We start from the raw sequence: 21,048 nt of genomic DNA, 5'->3' as shown, positions 1-21,048 counted from the left end.
TTCCAACCCTTTGCCCATTGTAACACAGTGTTAGATTCAATGTAGTCCGGCTGTCTGGAAGAAACAGCTCTTCAGCTAACATCATACCATACTGAATATGGCACTAAATTAAACATTCATATTCAATGGCAGATATTACATATATTATTACTAAAACAAACGTTCTTCTGTTTAGTATAAACACTTTTTCTCAGTGCTATGGTGACCGCCACTTCAACCTGGTATGTTCTGGAAGAAATGCCCAAGCATGATGCTGGTATATATTGATTCTCCTCTAACACATCACCATTAACTGCTCACTTTCTCTAAAGTAGTTTGTACTGTGCTGTTGTTACTTCTGGTTAATTATACAAGTCTATTGGTCATTTCATGTACAGCTTCCTGAATAGTCTTCACTGTGCAGCCAAAACAAATTCCCTGGACCATTCTCACACCTGCTGTCTCCTTAACTTTCATCACTGAGCATTCCCTCCTTCTTTTCTTCAGCCTGCTCAAACTGGTGGTGGTGGTATCACACTGCCACTTCTCTGTTGAACTCTTTCTGAATGGTCATCTCCCTATCAAACGCACTAACAACCCTAGCCCTGTCTCTCAATTCTTCACACTTTCTGAAGCTAAAGTGACTATCTGACTCGCAGCAGTAAACCAAGCTACCCACAACTAATCAGAAAGGAAGCATCAGACCACCACTTTCTTCTGTACTAAATAAGGCTGTTGTCTAAAGGAATTATCACTTAACAATCACAATATCATCAGAGTAAGGTTATTTATAACGGAGGAGGTGGGAGTCAGATATAGTATTTCAGGTGCTTGCCTATTGGTCTGTGGATGAATCTACTTCCATAAACAGAAAGATGGGATTTCCTTGGCCATTGGGAATTGCAATATATACCATCTTATGATTCCATCTGCTGCCGTAGCCACTAGCCGGTCTCACCCATCCCTCCTCCAAAATCTGTCACGCTCCTCTTCCTGCTCAGCTCCTAGGTGAGAACTGCTCTTCTTTAAGCCGTCTCTAGCTTGACTGCTCTGTGCTACTGGTGAATTGTTTGGATTTATTCAGTGGTCCATCTGGTTTCAAGTGAGTTTGTGCCGGTTTATGTACGGGTTCTATTTTAAGGCTTTGGGACTTATTGCTTCTTTGTTTGGATGTGGTGGTTTCTGTGGTGGGTGTTGCCTATTAAAGCATTTTGCCTGGTTTCATGCAGTTTCAATGAGATATTGTCAATCCGTTGATGATTAGTGTAGGTTTTTATGGAAGTACAATGCAAACATTTGTGAAGGAGACATTATCCAGCACTTTCTACATTACACGAGGACAATCTAGGTTGTTCTAGACCTAGATGCTGTTTATGTGGGCTGTTTGACATTACTAGACACCTTTAACTGATGGATGTGAAATGCGATACCCCCAGTGATTATCTTGGTGTCAACGCAAACAATTTTTCACTATATAACACAGATGAGGATTTGGCTGGAATATAATCTCAAACACGGAGGATGTTATGTTGGTTGTGGAGATGGGAAGGCATAAAGAAGCTAACGCAGGTTGCCAAATTGGATAATAAAGTAGATCATAGAGGATTATACCAGGTTATCACTGAGGTAATATCAGTTGTTACCTTCGTCCTGCAAGGGTAATGTGATGAAGTGATTGTCACATTCTAAACGTGTCTTTCTTTGTGTGTTGAAGGTAATCCTGCATTTTATATCAATGTTTAATGAAGTGTGGCATTACACATCAAATTTTAGATCAGAATTTAATACCCACAGTGTTAAATGTAACACTTATAAATGATATGTGACCCACCAAAATAGTGTAAAACTAACAATTGGTTCCCTAACACCATTTATTAGAGTCGATGCTGTTATACTTTCTCCATGTTAGGGAATAACACATGTAGTGTTACAGTATTTGGGGGAGGGGGTTGTTTTAACACTGTAGGGTGTAAAGCCATGTTTGCATATTTTCCAGCATGCCTTTCAAATCAAATGTATTTATAAAGCCCTTCTTAAATCAGCTGATATCTCAAAGTGCTGTACAGAAACCCAGCCTAAAACCCCAAACAGCAGGCAATGCAGGTGTAGAAGCACGGTGGCGAGGAAAAACTCCCTAGAAAGGCCAGAACCTAGGAAGAAACCTAGAGAGAAACCAGGCTATGAGGGGTGGCCAGTCCTCTTCTGGTTGTGCCGGGTGGAGATTATAACAGAACATGGCCAAGATGTTCAAATGTTCATAGATGACCAGCAGGGTCAAATAATAATAATCACAGTGGTTGTCGAGGGTGCAAAAGGTCAGCACCTCAGGAGTAAATGTCAGTTGGATTTTCATAGCCGATCATTCAGAGTATCTCTACCGCTCCTGCTGTCTCTAGAGAGTTGAAAACAGCAGGTCTGGGACAGGTAGCACGTCCGGTGAACAGGTCAGGGTTCCATAGCCGCAGGCAGAACAATTGAAGCTGGAGCAGCAGCACGGCCAGGTGGACTGGGGACAGCAAGGAGTCATCAGGCCAAGTAGTCCTGAGGCATGGTCCTAGGGCTCAGGTCCTCCGAGAGAGTGAAAGAAAGAAAGAATTAGAGAGAGCATACTTAAGTTCACACAGGACACCGAATAAGACAGGAGAAATACTCCAGATATAACAGGCTGACCCTAGCCCCCCAACACATAAACTACTGATTTCAATTAAATGTAAGCAATACCTACCCATGACTGTGTTTGTAAGTGACAGAGACATGGTAGTTGCATTCAATAACATTTAGCCCTGAAATGACCTCCTAAGTGAATGTGTTTACATTTAAAGTAAACCCTTTATGACCATATATTATACATTTCATAAGGCCTTTAGTTATGGCCTAGTTATCCTCGACATTGTGGTATGAAAATCCTTGCACATCAGACCTGCAAGTCACAATACACTGGTTTGTGAAGTGATTAGTAATTCCTATCAGAATCCAGCCAGATGGAGGAAATCCAACAATTTGAATATTTTATCACTCACAACCTGCATTCAGAATGATTGCTATGGTGAACGACTTGACAAACAACACTACCTAAACCATGTAAACTGGAATAACCATCTCAGTAACGGGTGCAATAAATCCAACCCTTTACAGATTAGATTGGTTTAGAAAATGTAAGTAATTTACCTTTGATATAGTTTAAGATAAATTAATCAATGTGCATGCAGACAGAGATATTACAACTATTTCTAACAATCAATCTGGAACAAAGCTTGTTAGGAAATATGATAACAAGTACCCCTTCTACCTGCTTTTCAATCAGAGATTTAACAGAAATGTCACTAGCAAACATAGTCATGGGTGGTACCTCTAAAATTCACTCGAAAGGCACCCTGGGAAACACATATGCAAATAAGACTTTACACCCTGCCTACAGTGTTAAAACAACACTCAAAAACCAGTTACTGTAACACCACAGGTGCTAATTCCCTAACACTGAGAAAGCATCAACTGTAATAAAGTGTTCATTTAAGTTGGAATTTGCAATACCCATAGTGTTAGGGACCCTAAACTCTTGAGGTGTTAGTTTATCAACACTTTCAAAAGTGTTAGTTTAACACTATTTTGGTGGGCCACGTATAATGACTAAGAAGGTGTTCAATTTAACACTGTGATTTTTTTTACTGAGGATAGTCAGTGTCCATGGTACCATCTGCCAAAGATAAAGATTCAAAGCCACATCTCATCCTTTATGAAAGCACTGGGATTATCAATTTACAATACATTTTTTACAAGAGATTTAGGTTCAGCAGATTTATCCAGAGGCTTTTATTTTGGTGTTTGACAGGTCTTCTAACCATAAAAGGGCAATCTGTGATTGGTACATCCATTTTTTTACTTTTAAATTAAATATATATAGCTGTTTTTGAATTTGAAAGTGATTACATTTCTCCAGCCCCATCCCACCGCTGTTTACCAAAACAGTGTTAGGGTGGCCACTTTATTAATGTTTGAATCCCCGATTGCCCCTTTAAACAGTCAAAGCTCTATTGAAGTGCTGGATCAAGTGGACTTTTACAGGCAGGTGAGCCCTTATTTCAGATGTGATGATGTAACATCTCTGCCATCTCAGGGATATTCTAGAGGGTAGGCTGGGCATCAACAGAGGTGGTATCAGGTTGTTGATAATCTCCCAGCCTTCCATTATGGAGCTACTCAAGGAGAACAGCTGGCCTTCATATTCTTAGACTAATTTAGACCCTGCTGCTTTTCCAGGGCCAAATGGCCCTCACTTGTGTTGGGAGACTATAGTGTTTCCCCTCAGCCCTCACTTGTGTTGGTAGGCTATAGTGTTTCCCCTCAGTGGAACAATTATGCATGACTGCCCTGTAGAAGGAACTTCCATGGTGATTAAACTCAGCATAACTTCTGATTGATCCTCCTTGAGAGATTGCTGGAGAGATTAATTGGTACATCTGTTTAGATTAGGTGAACAAAATAATATCTAATTATCTCCACCTAAATTCCATAAATGTTCGTCTGAAAAATAAATTGAAAATACATCAACAATTTGGTAGTTTGATAATCAACATACTCAACATTAGAACATGTCAAAAGTTAGGACATTTGACCATTGTAGTTACAGTATATATCACATAAATGTACATAGTTGTATTCTGTAAAACAAAGCCATGCAGCTGATAACAGAAAGTACACATAAAAATAAATATGTTTCCCACTTGCAATTTGTAAATCTGAAAATGTTTTGCAGCCTAAAGCCTGTTGGGGCTAGGGGGCAGTATTTTCACGGCCGGATGAAAAACGTACCCAATCTGAACAGGTTACTACGCTGGCCCAGAAACTAGAATATGCATATTTTTAGTAGATTTGGATCGAAAACACTCTGACGTTTCTACAACTGTTTGAATGGTGTCTGTGAGTATAACAGAACTCATATGGCAGGCAAAAACCTGAGAAAAAGTCAAGCAGGAAGTTGAAAATCTGAGGTTGTAGTTTTTTTCAAGTGATTGCCTTAACTGTATACAGTGACTTAGGGTTCATTTTGCACTTCCTAAATCTTCCACTAGATGTCAGCAGTCTTTAGAACGATGTTTGAAGATTCTATAGTGAATTTGATGGGAATTACAGCACAAGGAAGTAGGTGTCCCATTATAAGGCATGGGCTCAGTCATGCGCAATGACTTGACTTGAGTTCATATTCACTGCTAAAGAGAACGTATAGGTCAGGTTGGAATTTTATTCAAGATATATGATAAAAACAACCTAAAGATTGATTCTATATATTGTTTGACATGTTTCTACAAACTGTAGTATAACTTTTTTGACTTTTCGTCTGGACTAAGTAAGCATGCGCGTTGTGGATTTGGATAGTGAACCTAACGCACGAACAAAATTGATTATTTGGACATATATATGAACTTTATTGAACATTTATTGTGGAGCTGGGGTGCCTGGGAGTGCCTTCTGATGAAGATAATCAAAGGTAAGTGAATATTTATAATGTCATTTCTTAGTTTTATTGACTCCAAGATGGCGGGTTTCTGTTTGCTTGTTGGTGTCTTCTGGGCTGTACTCAGATAATTGCAAATTGTGCTTTTGCCGTGAACCTTTTTTGAAATCTGACAAAGCGGTTACATTCAGGAGAAGTGTATCTATAATCCTGTGCATAACACTTCTATATGTGCATAACACTTCTGATGAGTATTTCTGTAATATGTGTGCTCATTGTGCTCATTCACCGGAGGGTTGGAGGGAAAACATTTCTCAACATTACTCGCCAAAGTAAAATGCTGTTTTTGGATATAAATATGAACTTTATCGAGCAAAACATACATGTATTGTGTAACATAATGTCCTAGGAGTGTCATCTGATGAAGATCGTCAAAGGTTAGTGCATCATTTAGCTGTGTTTTGGGTTTTTGTGATGCATCTAGTTGCTTGGAAAAAGGCTGTGTGATTATTTTTGTCAATGTACTCTCCTAACATAATCTAATTTTATGCTTTCGCCGTAAAGCCTTTTTGAAATCGGACAATGTGGTTGGATTTACGAGAAGTTTATCTTTAAAATGGTGTAAAATAGTTGATTGTTTGTGTCACATCCTGACCAGTATAAGGGGTTATTTGTTGTTGTAGTTTGGTCAGGACGTGGCAGGGGTGTGTTTGTTTAGAGTGTTTCGGGGTTTGTTGGGCTATGTTCTGTTTTAAGAAGGGTGTTTGTTTAGTGTTTAGGGGTTTGTTGGGTTATGTTCTAGTATGTCTATTTCTATGTGGTGTTTGTTGGGTTGACCTTCAATTGGAAGCAGCTGCTCCTAGTTGCTTCTAATTGAAGGTCCTATTTAAGAGGGGTGTTTCGCGATGGGATTTTGTGGGTAGTTGTTTCTTGTTTAGTTCTGTGCCTGACAAGACTGTTATAGTCATTGTTTTGTATACGTGTGTTTTTTTTCCCTTCTTTCTGCCTATTATAAAGAAGATGAGTATACACATTCCTGCTGCGTTTTGGTCTAATCCTTATGACACCCGTGACAGTTTGAGAAAATGGAATTATGAGATTTTAGCTGTTTTGAATTTGGCGCTCTGATTTTCCACTGGCTGTTGTCAAAATCAATCCCGTTAACGGGATAAGAACGGGAAGGGGTCCCCTAGAGGTTAAAATAATTGCTATATATTTTGTCAACGTTTATGATAAGTATTTTTGTAAATTGATGTGCACATTCACCGGTGTTTTGGTGGGAATACATTTTCTGAACATCACGCGCCAATGTAAAATGCTGTTTTTGGATATAAATATGAACTTTATCGAACAAAACATACATGTATTGTGTAACATAATGTCCTAGGAGTGTCATCTGATGAAGATCGTCAAAGGTTAGTGCTTCATTTAGCTGTGTTTTGGGTTTTATTGACACATGTCCTTGCTTGGAAAATGGCTGTGATTATTTTTGTGTATGTACTCTCCTAACATAATCTAATGTTTTGCTTTCGCTGTAAAGCCTTTTTGAAATCGGACAATGTTGTTACATCAAGGAGAAGTGTATGTTTGAGAAAGTTGAATTATGACATTTTGTTGTTTTAATTTTCCGCCCTGATATTTCACTGGCTGTGTCCCGCAGGTGGGACACTAGCGTTCCATCTAGCCCATAGAAGTTAAGAAAATATTTAACTGACATGACAGGCGATTGGCAATGCAGTAATTGTATTTCTTTTAATTAGCTTGAAATTTATATGAAATAATGACCTTTTTTTTACAGGGTGTGAAATCAAACAAACGCCAAGATGTCGGAGTGAGTAGCTTATACATTGACCACATCTCATATTTTTGGATGTTGATGTATAATACATGAAAATTAACATGATATTTTCTCTCACCTTTTCATACTTTTATCTCTTCAGGAAAAAGATGTCTTCGAGTCGGAGGCATTACCTGAAGGTAAACACTTTCAAATATCTGATCTTAATTTGATACTTGTCAACAACTATCAATACAAGGAGAATAGAGGGGAACACAAGTATACAATATCTCAAGGTTCATGTTTTACACGAAATTTCCTAAATCTGGTATGGTTGGGCTTTTCATACGTGTAACCTGCATGCCTCATGTCTCCCAGAGCTTGATGCTCTCCATTGCTAAAGGCTTACTGGAAGACGAGGCAAAGGAGAAAGAGCAAGAGAGAATAAGATGGATGGCGGAGAACTGCCCTCCCCTGTCCCTGCCAGGGGGTACTCAACAGTTACAGGTAAACCAAACAATCAATCAAGGCAATACTATATAATCCCACAATTTAAAGTGGTAGTTCACTCAACAATCAAAATTTGGTCAAACCCCAAATCAATGTAAAATATATGCCTTCATATATAAGATGATTACATAATTAGTTACTGTATTGAATAAAGTGTTCACTATTATGATTAGTAGTAGTAGTAGCAGCAGCAGTGATGGTAGTATATAATCATTTTATTAGTATAATGATGATTATTATTAATGCTTGATTTTTGTTGATATCACCTCAGGAGTTCTTGAAAGAGCTGCATCATAAGATTGACGTGATAGATGAGGAGAGATATGACCTGGAGAGCAAAGTGAACAAAGCCACTAAGGAGGTATACTGTATTCACTTTACCTCACACCTACTAAAACTTGGAATGCATTCCATGAGTAATTATGTGGTGCCGGTTAGATCAATGTTGTTCTCCTCTTCTTCCATTGGTCAGATTGAAGATTTGAACATTAAAGTTATTGACTTGAAGGGCAAGTTCAAGAAGCCAACTTTGAGGAAAGTACGTATGTCTGCTGATGCTATGCTCCAGGCTCTGCTGGGCTCCAAGCACAAGGTGTCTATGGATCTGAGATCCAACCTGAAACAAGTAAAGAAGGAGGTCAAAGAGGAGGTGGGTAACTGTTCAGTAAGGTAACAGAATATTGTAGAGATGTCACTTTGGGTAATCTCTCGTGGATAGATGCACGTAACATAAATGGTGGTAGAATCTGGTGACAGACTGGGATGAGACGACTAACAACTTTGTTGCGAGACTCAGATTTTTCATCACTGATCATTTGGACAAATCACAATTTCGCAGGTGCTCCCATATTTCAGAAGGGGAGGGGACATTTGGCCCATAGACTTGTACAAAACTGGCTGAGAGTTTCCGTTTAGAGGGGTAGAGACTTCACAAGTCTCGTTAGTACAAAGTACATTTTATAACACGTCTCCCCCCAGGACTTAATCAAGATTTTTGTTCTGAGTGTCTGAGATTAGCCATTGGCAGACATTATTGTCCAACCTGAGGCCTTGTTAATCTACTCTGAGGTTCATCACTGAAATGAGTTCACACATAGATAAGCTCAGCAGAGCGCACCCATGTTATAAGGCTGTTTGATTTGATGTTGTATAGAGTTGCCAAACCACTGAAACAGGGTCAGATATATTTTCATAGCATTTGGTTCATGGGTCATCTACAGCTATACAACTGCTCCACTCCGACATGACGACATGTTGTTTGGCTTCAGCACTCAAATATCTCAAGGTTATAATTTACTGAATTTATAACCCTGAACTTTTGACTATGTTGCTATTGCAGGATAAGGAACTGCGTAATGTTGGAGACTGGCGTCAGAACATTGAAGACAAGTCCGGAATGGACGGGAGGAAGAAGATGTTTGAGTCCGAGGGTTAATTTAGTCTATAATTTCCCTGTATAGATCCCGCTAAGCAACACAAAACTCTCACTTTTTTGAACATTTCTCTTATTGAGCGCTATGGTATCATTTGAACCAGTGTATGTGTCGGTAAAATGAAAGGACAATTAAATGTTTTGAGTGGAACAGAAGCGTGCGTTAATAAATGCTTTTCAGTTTGCCACAATTTCAAGTACCTATGTGATCAGATCTGTTTTCTCTGTCTTGTCTAAATGTACCTCTAGTCTAAAACATGTGTTATGTTTGTTAGTTCAAATATATATGACAAACATATTTTCTGCCAGTTTTTATCTTCTTTTGTTATTCCTGATGTAACATCTATTGTAACAATAGACACAATTGCCTTACAGTACATGTAAGCCTGACTAGACTGTGCAGTATGATAGGCACAGTGGTATCACGTGATATGGAGTGAAGTGCCATGGAGTGAAGTGCCACCAATGTCTATCCCTCTAGAATCATATTCACAAGTCCTCTAGAGGAATTGCCAGCCAGTGATTTACAACCTGACTGACAGATATAATGTGACCTGACCACATTAAGCCCTCAGTAATAGCACATTCTGACCTTACCCACTGGGCATGGACGTCAATTCAACGTCTATTCCACATTGGTTCAATGTAATTTCATTGAAACATTGTTGATTCAACCAGTGTGTGCCCAGTGGGTAGAGGTTTGGCTAATTGTATGTTCTGGTTTGCTAGAGGTACAGTATCAGTTGATAGTAAACAGTAGTTAAGAAACAAGCAGAGCACTATTGGTCGTTGTCTGGGTAACCACTTATTGGATATAAAGATGTTGTCAGGTGGTGCAGCTGTGGAGTGTGTGAGTGAAGAGGAGAAGAACTCTTCTTGGGAAGTGGGGTAAGTGAGGTGAGCCACGAGGCAGGCCTACTGCCTGGCCATGGCTCTGTTAATTGATTAAATATGTGAGAACTGATTACAAATGTTAGTAATTAGGTAGCATTGATGGATGGTTTCAAGTAGCACTCAAGATGTTTCCAGTTTCATTCTTCCATCCATAGTGAAACATTGAGTTAGTAGAGGAAAAAGATATCCATGAACCATCCTTGTCCATCTTACTTGTCTTTCAGTGGGAGATCTGAAAGTGACAGAACTGTCATCAGGTCCTTTGGGCGCCTCAGAAGCCACGGGCATAAATCTCAGACACATGATGCCTCCGAGGTACGACCAGTTCAATAGTTTGGCATCCTTTTACGATAAACATCATGGCTGCCAGTTGCACGTCTGGCCTTCTGAAAATGTGTGAATTATAGCATTCTCTATTACTGTTGGTGTGAGTGGCCTTTAAAGTTCTGAGTACTGGCCATGCATGCTCCTTATGGGTGATGGCATATGCTAAATAAAAGATGATGAAATAAGAACAACCATCTTGAAGGACGTGTTATTTATACTAGAGCCGCTGGGGGAGGGGAGGGAACAGAGAAACACCATACTGTATTTCATGACCTTGTCAGCCCATTGGTTTGGTCTGTAATCCGCTTCCATAAAGAGAAATGGAGGATTATAGCGAGGGATCAGAAAATGCAATATATACCTTCTTAACACTTGAGCTGCCTGCGATCAGTCAGTCAGTCAGTTGGGGATCCCTTAACAAGCCTGTGCTGCTGTCTTTAGTCCCGAGGTGAGAACCAACGCTTACAGTATGTCACTCTCTGTCTGTTTTGTACTTCTAACTAGTTAGACACTATCTGAAGGAGAGAAGATTTATTAAGATTTTACTCAGGTTTTAGTTTTCGGAGAAACTACATTTTTCTAGCTATGATATACAGAAGCATTGTGGTCTTTGCGCTAAATTATTCATGAGAAATTGCAGAATTATAATGATATGCCTATTTAATGTCAATACTTGGCTGTTGGTTGAGGAAAATAAGATTTTTTTATAAAGATTTTAGCATGTGAAATGCATTTTAGTTTGTGAAATGAATGTGAATTGTATTGTGTATTGCAATTGTATTGCACTGTAGCTAATTATTCATTTGTATTTGGTTGTTATTGTTGGCTCTAGTCCAAGAGTGTTAAATGTCTTTCCTGTAGTCATAAACTGATGTGTTTGGATTGTTGCTTTATGTAGTAATGCTCTTTTTATATGACATCTTATCCTTATTCAAATATATTTAATGTCTGTCACTAATGTTTAAATGACTCAAATGATATATAATTAGAAAAATATTGACACCAAAGTTTTAGAAATCATAACTCAATTACTCAATTACTTGGCTTATTTCAATACATTTTATAGATATTTTATTTGTTTTGTACAGTATTTCATGATTTATTTTGTCGGTGTATCTTAATTTGTAAACTTTCAATAGTAGTATTTGCATAAGAAAATGTTCTCAGGTACCAGTAGTGTATTGAATGTGTTTTAGTGAGCAGACCGTGTAATTATCTATGGGGTGATAAATGATAGATGTAAATGGAGTGATGATGTGACATGCAGAAAGGGTACACCACCACAAGACATAAATCTGAAAGCGATTGTCAAATGTTTTCCTTCCTCTCAACACTATATTTTAGACATACCTACACAACCTGTTACAACATTATAGACATATGTATCTATATATATATATATATATATATATATATATATATATATATATTTGTCCAGATTGCCAATTAGGTGATGTATCAGAGATGTCTATAACGTTGTAACAGGCTGTGTATGTATGTCTAAAATATAGTGTTGAGAGGAAGGAAAACATTTGACAATCGCTTTCAGATTTATGTCTTGTGGTGGTGTGTGTATATATATATATATATATATATATATATTACACATACAGTACCAGTGAAAAGTTCAGACACACCTACTCATTCAAGTGTTTTTATTTATTTTGACTATTTACATTGTATAAAAGTAGTGAAGACATCAAAACTATGGAATAACACATATGGAATCATGTAGTAACCAAAAAAGTGTTAAACATATCAAAATATATGTTATATTTTAGATTCTTCAAAGTAGCCACCCTTTGCCTTGATGACAGCTTTGCACACTCTTGGCATTCTCTCAACCAGCTTCACTTGGAATGCTTTTCCAACAGTCTGGAAGGAGTTCCCACATATGCTGAGCACTTGTCTGCTTATCCTTCACTCTGCAGTCCAGCTCATCCCAAACCATCTCAATTAAGTTGAGGTGGGGTGACTGTGGAGGCCAGGTCATCTGATGCAGCACTCCATCACTCTCCTTCTTGGCCAAATAGCCCTTACACAGCCTGGATGTGTGTTGGGTCATTGTCCTGTGGAAAAACAAATGATAGTCCCACTAAACGCAAACCAGATGGGATGGTGTATCACTGCAGAATGCTGTGGTAGCCATGCTGGTTAAGTGTGCCTTGAATTCTAAATAAGTGTCACCAGCAAAGCACACCCACACCATCACACCTCCTCCTCCATGCTTCACGGTGGAGCCACACAGATCATCCGTTAACCAACTCTGCCTCTCACAAAGACATAGCGGTTGAAGGCAAAAATCTCAAATTTGGACTGATCAGACCAAAGGACAGATTTCCACCGGTCTAATGCCCATTGCTCATGTTTCTTGGCCCAAGCATGTCTCTTATTATTATTGGTGTCCTTTAGTCGTGGTTTCTTTGCAGCAATTCGACCATGAATGCCTGATTCACGCAGTCTCCTCTGAACAGTTGATGTTGAGATGTGTCTGTTACTTGAACTCTGTGAAGCATTTATTTGGGATGCAATCTGAGGTGCAGTTAACTCTAATGAACTTATCCTCTGCAGCAAAGCTAACTCTGGGTCTTCCTTTCCTGTGGCAGTCCTCATGAGAGCTAGTTTAATCATAGAGCTTGATGGTTTTTGCAACTGCACTTGAAGAAACTTTCAAAGTTCTTGAAATGTTCAGTATTGACTGACCTTAATGTCTTAAAGTAATGATGGACTGTCGTTTCTCTTTGCTTATTTGAGCTGTTCTTGCCATAATATGGACTTGGTCTTTTACCAAATAGGCTATCACCTATACCTTATCACAACACAACTGTTTGGTTCAAATGCATTAAGAAGGAAATAAATTCCACTATTTAACTTTCAACTAGGCACACCTGTTAATTGAAATGCATTCCAGGTGACTACCTCATGAAGCTGGTTGAGAGAATGCCAAGAGTGTGCAAAGCTGTCATCAAGGCAAAGGGTGGCTACTTTGAAGCATCTCAAATATAAAATATATTTTGATTTGTTTAACACTTTTTTCGTAACTGTATGATTCCATATGTGTTATTTCATAGTTTTGATGTCTTCACTATTATTCTACAGTGTAGAAAATACTAAAAATTATTTGTAATATTTTCTACATCTACAATAGACTGACATTTTTACGAGACCCGGTCCAAAATCTGTGCTATGTGATGTTTGAAAAGACAACATTTCACTAGCCGGCGGACTAGTTGGGTACATTTTCAACTAACCCGGTGTGAAAAGTTCTAGCCATCGTCAACCATAATTTCTATCCCTGCATGTCAGCTCACAAGAGTTGCTGTACTGTAAATACATCTATGCCTGTTTAGTTGAGCTTATTGAAGCTGGAGTGATACTATTTCAATTAAACATTTTAAAAGTAATGTTCAGCTCTGTGAAGTTCCCTCTCTTCTGCAGGTATGAAGGACGAGAGTTTTTCAGAACTGTACTGCTTTAAACAGTATTATTGGACATTCATGGCTTTGGTTTATTGCACAATAAACTCATCTGAATTTGAGTCTGAAAAATAATCACCCCGGATAGAAAAAGAGATGCTATTAAACACATTTTTATAATACATACACTATCGTTCTAAAGTTTGGGGTCACTTAGAAGTGTCCTTGTTTTTGAAAGAAAAGCTGTGTACTACTCCCTTCACAGAACAGCGCAAACTTGCTCTAAGCAGAATGGAAAGTGCACCGGGGCCTCCCACTCCTCTTTCTATTCTGGTTAGAGCCAGTTTGCGCTGTTCTGTGAAGGGAGTAGTACACAGTGTTGTACGAGATCTTCAGCTTCTTGGCAATTTCTCACATGGAATAGCCTTCATTTCTCAGAACAAGAATAGACTGACGAGTTTCAGAAGAAACTGCTTTGTTTCTGGCTATGTAATCGAACCCACAAATGCCGATGCGCCAGATACTCAACTAGTCTAAAGAAGGCCAGTTTTGTTGCTTCTTTAATCAGAACAACAGTTTTCAGCTGTGCTAACATAATTGCAAAAGGGTTTTCCAATGATCAATTATCCTTTTAAATGATAAACTTGGATTAGTTAACACAACGTGCCATTGGAACACAGGAGTGATGGTTGCTGATAATGGGCCTCTGTACGCCTATGTAGATATTCCATAAAGAAATCAGCCATTTCCAGCTACAATAGTAATTTACAACATTATCAATGTCTACACTGTATTTCTGATGAATTTGATGTTATTTTAATGGAAATTTGCTTTTCTTTCAAAAACAAGGACATTTCCAAGTGACCCCAAACTTTTGAACGGTAGTGTATATTCAGTGTAGTTAATCATGGAGAATGGAGACAGTGAGTGAGTACAATGAACTGACCTGATGGAGCAGCAGCAGTTATTTTTGAGACAAGGCCTAACGTCTTGGTCATCTAAGGGATGTTCTAGAAGGCAATGGCAGAGCTGCTGGCAGGGCTGGCACCACCAGCTGCGGTGTTGGGTTACTGTGACCTCTCGGAGACAAGCCTACAATAACACAGAGCCATTTTAGACTAGATCTGGGCCCAATTTAGATCTCCTCAACACAAGATAACTTCCCCATCTCCAGGGAAATAATACCCAGAGCCTAGACCAAAGATTTGGAGTCGACTGAGTTTAAGGAATTCGGAATGTATTCTTATCACTTGTCTCAATTACAAAAGCAAGTAAGAAGACCGTTGTAAATCATAGCTGCATGCCATGGCCCCCGTTGGAAGTAGGGCAGAACAGGGATAATTGTAAAAAGGGACAGACACAATTACACAAATTAGAAATAGCCTAGAGTACTCTCATTCAATGCGCTTAAAAAATATATACTTTTTTCAGACTTTGACTACTTTTTTGTATTGACCGGTCCAGCATTCTCCATGTACCTTATCCTATATAATAGAATCAGTAATCTTACTGGTGTAGTTGTGTAATTGGTATAGTTGAGGATATACCAGTATTGTTGGTAAAATGTTGGCTGTTATGAGTACATAATTCATGATTACTATTGTTTTGCATTTCTAGGAAGTGAAGACACAAAACAGCCAAGATGGCTGAGTAAGTATAGACCAATACATTGTCTACATGTTGTGTTTCAAGTGTTTAGGTAGTTGTACTTAATCTGACTTTCTTTCCTTGGTCCAATAGCAAGAAAGGCAACGTGTCCTCAAGTCGTAAGCACACTCTGAAGGTAAGGAATCCCACACAGCCATTCCTTTAATGTTTTACGTAGAATAAAACATTTAATAATGTATAAAAATCACAATATAACATACTTTTAAAAAGTAGTAAAACAAAGGGAGATATAGGTCAATTATCTGTCAACTGTCATAATTTGTCTCCAGAGTTGTATGCTGGCACTTGCTAAGGATTGGCTTGAAGCTGAAGCATTAGAGAAAGTTAAAGAGAGGGAGAGATACATGGCAGAGAACTGCCCTCCTCTGGAGATGTCCCACTCCAAGGAAGATTTGATGGTATGATATTCAGATATTCAAAGACAGACAATATGAAAACATATCATACCTGCTTGATTCAGTGTGTTGTATGAATTGTGCTTCTATCCGATTCAGCTGTACTAAGTTCAAGCATAAAAATAGGTATTATATGAAGACAGTTACATTTTCCTTTGTTGCATTCTTTCATTAGGAGCTTTGCAAGAAGATGTACGACAAAATTAATGTGATTGATGAAGAGAGATACAACTTAGAATATAAAGTGATCATGGTTTGCAATGAGGTAAGCAACTGTCTTGTCTGTTCCTTTTTTTTAATGCTTCAATATAAATATACAGTGCCTTCAGAAAGACTTATTCCACATTTTGTTGTGTTACAGCTTAAATTAAAAATGGATTAAATAGATTTTGATTCTCACCTATCTACACACAATACCCCACCATGACAAATTGAAAACATGTTTTTAGACATTTTTGCAAATGTATTGAAAATGAAATACAGAGACATCGCTGAGTAAAATCACCTTTGGCTGTGATGACAGCTGTGAGTCTTTCTGGATAATTCTCTAAGAGCTTTCCACACCTGTATTGTGAAACATTTGCCTATTATTCTTTTCAAAATTCTTCATTCTCTGTCAAATTGGTTGATCATTGCTCGACAACCATTTTCAGGTCTTGCCATTGATTTTAATGTAGATTTAAGTCTAAACTGTAACTCGACCACTCAGTAATATTCACTGTCTTCTTGGTAAGCATCTCCAGTATTGATTTGGCCTTGTGTTTTAGGTTATTGTCCTGCTGAAAGGTGAATCAATCTCCCAGTGTCTGGTGGAAAGCAGACTGAACCAGATTTTCCTCTAGGTTTTTGCCTGTGCTTAGCGCCATTTCGTTCCATTTTTATCCTGAAAATTTGCCCAGTCCTTAAAATCCCTGAGCGGTTTTCTTCCTCTCTGGCAAAGTTTAATTAATAACATCACCTGGATCAAAGAGATATTCAATGTCTGTTTTATTTTTTTACCCATCTACGAATAGGTGCCCTTCTTTGCGAGGCATTGGAAAACCTCCCTGGTCTTTGTGGCTGAATCTGTGTTTGAAATTCACTGCTCGACAGAGGGACCTTACAGATAATTGTATGTGTGGGCTATAGAGATGAGGTAGTCATTCACAAATCATATTAAACACTATTACTGCACACAGAGTGAATCCATGCAACTTATTATGTGACTTGTTAAGGCTTGCCATAACCAAGGGGTTGAATACTTATTGACTCGAGTCATTTTAGCTTTTCATTTTGTAATTGACTTGAAAAATGTCAAAAAATAATTCCACTTTAACATTATGGGGTATGGTGTGTAGAAAAAAGTTTATGAATGTTAAATTCAGGCTGTAACAAAATAACATTTTGAAAAAGTCAAGGGGTGTGAATACTTTCTGAAGGCACTGTATATACAATATATATATATATATATATATATATATATATAGTATATGATAAATATATTTATATATATATATATATATATATATATATATATATATATGATAAATATATTTTATATGTATACAGTTCCTCTGTTGAGCCCACCTGAATCACAGATTTTCCTGTTCCAAAATTCCACCCACTAGGTTTTAGACCTAAACATCAAAATAGTTGACCTGAGGGGAAAGTTCAAGAAGCCAGCTCTGAAGAAAGTGCGTATGTCTGCTGATGCTATGCTCCAGGCTCTGCTGGGCTCCAAGCACAAGGTGACCATGGATTTGAGATCCAACCTGAAACAAGTGAAGAAAGATGAGAAGAAAGAGGTGGGTCTATTAGGTTGGATATCGCATCGGGAGACATTGTCAATGTTGAACGAACTTTAGGCCTTGATATTCTACACTTCATTGTCTTCTGACCCTTTCTACCATTACAGGATAAGGAATTGCGTGACGTTGGTGACTGGCGTAAGAACATTGACGACAAGGCCGGTATGGACGGCAGGAAGAAGATGTTTCAGGGAGATAATTAGATCATTGGGCTGTGTTTGTATGATGTGACTGACTACTGTCCTGTAATGTCTTACTGTCAACCACATACTGATTGATACCCATTACAACCAGTACTGTAACTATATGACACATCTTTGTTTCTTTTGAAGACACAAAATAAATAGAAGGAAACAGAAACAGAGAGTAAGAAAGTCTTAGGAAGATGTGTGTAATGGTCTGTCTGTTGGATTACTGCTTTACTCCCTGTAGTAGAGTAGTCTACTGTACAGTGACAAACTTTTCAAATAAATGATCTTAAGGAAATCATTCAAAATTTATATTACTTATATTTTGTCATTCTGATACACTAAGAGAACTAAAATGCTAAATCTTGCAACCACTATAGTGGTTCCCTGGTAATGTTCTAGACTGGAGTGCTGAGTTGCCCATATCTCTTTCTTTTCAAAAGTCATATATGCAGATCACTCCTATAGTTAAAGATGCGTTATAAAGGTTTGGATTAATTTCAGACAGTAGTTTTGAAAGTAGTGCTCAAAAGTCAAAACGGGCTCCTGAAAATTGTGCACAATTGTATGCAACGTCACCCATTTTGTATGATACGTTACATCCTCCAAATTAAAAAAAAAATGAATCACCTTAAAATCCCGTTCAATCTCTTTAATACTCGTCTCCGATTTTCTAGTCTAATTTGAGCAGCATGTACAGTAACACGTTTCTAGAGGTTTTGAAATCAATGCTTTCTGTCATGTTGTACCACGTTATCTGGAACATTATTCAGTTACTGTTGGATAAAAAAAACTTAATGTTAAGTAAAATCATGAGATTTGTTTTATAGATTTTATATTTGTTTTTAAGAGTTATTCATTCAACAGTTCAGGCTAATGTGAGAAGAAAAAAACGTCAACAATTGGGCTCAGCAATTTTTTCTGCAGTCTTTTTGAGGTCTTTGTCATTGTCACTGAAATTAAGGTGAGTTACTTCATTATTTTGCATTTTTCCCTTTTGTATTACAAAGTAAAAGCAAGTAAATTATTTCATTGTTCGCTTCTTACAATTGAAACAAATTGACTAAGCAATTTTATGTTTTCAAAATTGTAGTTAACTGTTTCCTGTCTACAATTTGCATTTACTGTAATTTATTACTTTCCTACTCTCAACAGATAAATACTCACTTAAACATCAGATGGAATCTTATTGATGCTTCAGTGGTAAGTGTCTTTACAGTGCATTCGGAAAGTATTCAGACCCCTTGACGTTTTCCATATTTTGTTATGTTACAGCCTTATTCTAAAATGGATGAAATATATTTTTTCCCTCATCAATCTACACACAATACCCCTTAATGACAAAGTGAAAACAGATTTTTTTTGTGCAAATTTATCAAATAAAAAAAAACAGAAATACCTTATTTACATAAGTAATCAGACCCTTAGTTATGAGACTCAAAATCTAGCTCAGGTTTATCTTGTTTCCTTTGATTGGACATGATTTGGAAAGGCACACTCCTGTCTATATAAGGTCCCACAGTTGACAGTGCATGTCAGAGCAAAAACCAAGCCATGAGGTCGAAGGAATTGACCATAGAGCTCGAGACAGGATTGTGTCAAGTCACAGATCTGGGGAAGGGTACCAAAAAATGTCTGCACCATTGAAGGTCCCGAAGAACACAGTCGCTTCCATCATTCTTAAATGGGAGAAGTTTGAATCCACCAAGACTCTTCCTAGAGCTGGCCGCGCGACCAAACTAAGCAATCGGCGGGAGAAGGGCCTTGGTCAGGGAGGTGACCAAGAACCCGATGGTCACTCTGACAGAGCTCCAGAATTCCTCTGTGGAGATGGGAGAACCTTCTAGAAGGACAACCATCTCTGCAGCACTCCACCAATCAGGCCTTTATGGTAGAGTGGCCAGACGGGAGCCACTCTTCAGTAAGAGGCACATGACAGCCCGCTTGGAGTTTGCCAAAAGGCTCCTAAAGGACTCTCAGACCATGAGAAACAAGATTCTCTAATCTGATGAAACAGGGATTGAACTCTTTGGCCTGAATGCCAAGCGTCACGTCTTGACGAAACCTAGCACCATCCCTACAGTGAAGCATGGTGGTGGCAGCATCATGCTGTGGGGATGTTTTTCAGCGGCAGGAACTGGGAGACTAGTCAGGTTCGAGGGAAAGATGAGCAAAGTAGAGAGAGATCCTTGATGAAAACCTGCTTCAGAGCGCTCAGGACCTCAGAATGGGGTGAAGGTTCACCTTCCAACAAGAAAATTACTCTAAGCACATGTAACCGATGTGAAATGGCTAGTAGTTAGCGATGGTGCGCGCTAATAGCATTTCAATCAGTGACGTCACTCGCTCTGAGACTTGAAGTAGGGTTTCCCCTTGCGTTGCAAGGGCCGTGGCTTTTGTGGCGTGATGGGTAACGATGCTTCGTGGGGTGTCAGTTGTTGATGTGTGCAAGGGTCCCTGGTTCGAGCCCGGGTTGGGGCGAAGAGAGGGACTGAACCTACACTGTTACATTGATGCTGTTGACCCGGATCATTGGTTGCTGCGGAAAAGGAGGAGGTCAAAAGGGGGGTGAGTGTAACCGATGTGAAATGGCTATTTAGTTAGCGGTGGTGCGCGCTAATAGCATTTCAATCAGTGACGTCACTCGCTCTGAGACTTGAAGTAGGGTTTCCCCTTGCGTTGCAAGGGCCGTGGCTTTTGTGGCGTGATGGGTAACGATGCTTCGTGGGGTGTCAGTTGTTGATGTGTGCAAGGGTCCCTGGTTCGAGCCCAGGTTGGGGCGAAGAGAGGGACGGAACCTACACTGTTACACACACAGCCAAGATAACGCAGGATTGGCTTCGGGACAAGTCTCTGAATGTCCTTGAGTGGCCCAGCCAGAGCCTGGACTTGAACCCGATCGAACATCTCTGGAGAGACCTGAAAATAGCTGGTCAGCAACCCATCCAAACTGACAGAGCTTGAGAGGATCTGCAGAGAAGAAAGAGAGAAACTCCCCAAATACAGGTGCCAAGCTTGTAGCGTCATACCCAAGAAGACTCAAGGCTGTAATCGCTGCCAAATGTGCTTCAACAAAGTACTGAGTAAAGGGTCTGAATACTTATGTAAATAAGATATTTCAAAAGAATTTTGCATACATTTGCAAACATTTCTAAAAACGTGTTTTTGCTTTGTCATTATCATTATAGGGTAATGTCTGTAGATTGACGAGGGGAAAAAACAA

General features: G+C 38.7%; 2 protein-coding genes across 2 annotated transcripts; both read left to right on the top strand.

Annotated features, from left to right (window-relative positions):
* Positions 1–873: 873 nt before the first annotated feature.
* Positions 874–9,350, top strand: LOC106584519 (troponin I, fast skeletal muscle). The gene is made up of 7 exons (XM_014169916.2): positions 874–987; positions 7,230–7,262; positions 7,372–7,408; positions 7,587–7,715; positions 7,990–8,079; positions 8,191–8,367; positions 9,058–9,350. Exons 2-7 carry the CDS (start codon positions 7,255–7,257, stop codon positions 9,151–9,153), a joined length of 537 nt encoding a protein of 178 aa, XP_014025391.1. The 5' UTR covers positions 874–987; positions 7,230–7,254; the 3' UTR covers positions 9,154–9,350.
* Positions 9,351–10,783: 1,433 nt separating this feature from the next.
* tnni2 (troponin I type 2 (skeletal, fast)) lies at positions 10,784–17,932 on the top strand (the record flags this gene model as incomplete). Its single annotated transcript, NM_001123660.1, is given in 7 exon segments — positions 10,784–10,819; positions 15,405–15,437; positions 15,528–15,570; positions 15,725–15,853; positions 16,026–16,115; positions 17,458–17,634; positions 17,745–17,932. Coding segments are annotated over 6 exon segments (543 nt in total). The 3' UTR covers positions 17,841–17,932.
* Positions 17,933–21,048: the final 3,116 nt, after the last annotated feature.

This window comes from Salmo salar, chromosome ssa23, assembly GCF_905237065.1.
Source record: "Salmo salar chromosome ssa23, Ssal_v3.1, whole genome shotgun sequence".
NCBI classification, from domain to species: domain Eukaryota; kingdom Metazoa; phylum Chordata; class Actinopteri; order Salmoniformes; family Salmonidae; genus Salmo; species Salmo salar.
This window is presented reverse-complemented; position numbering and strand designations above follow the sequence as displayed.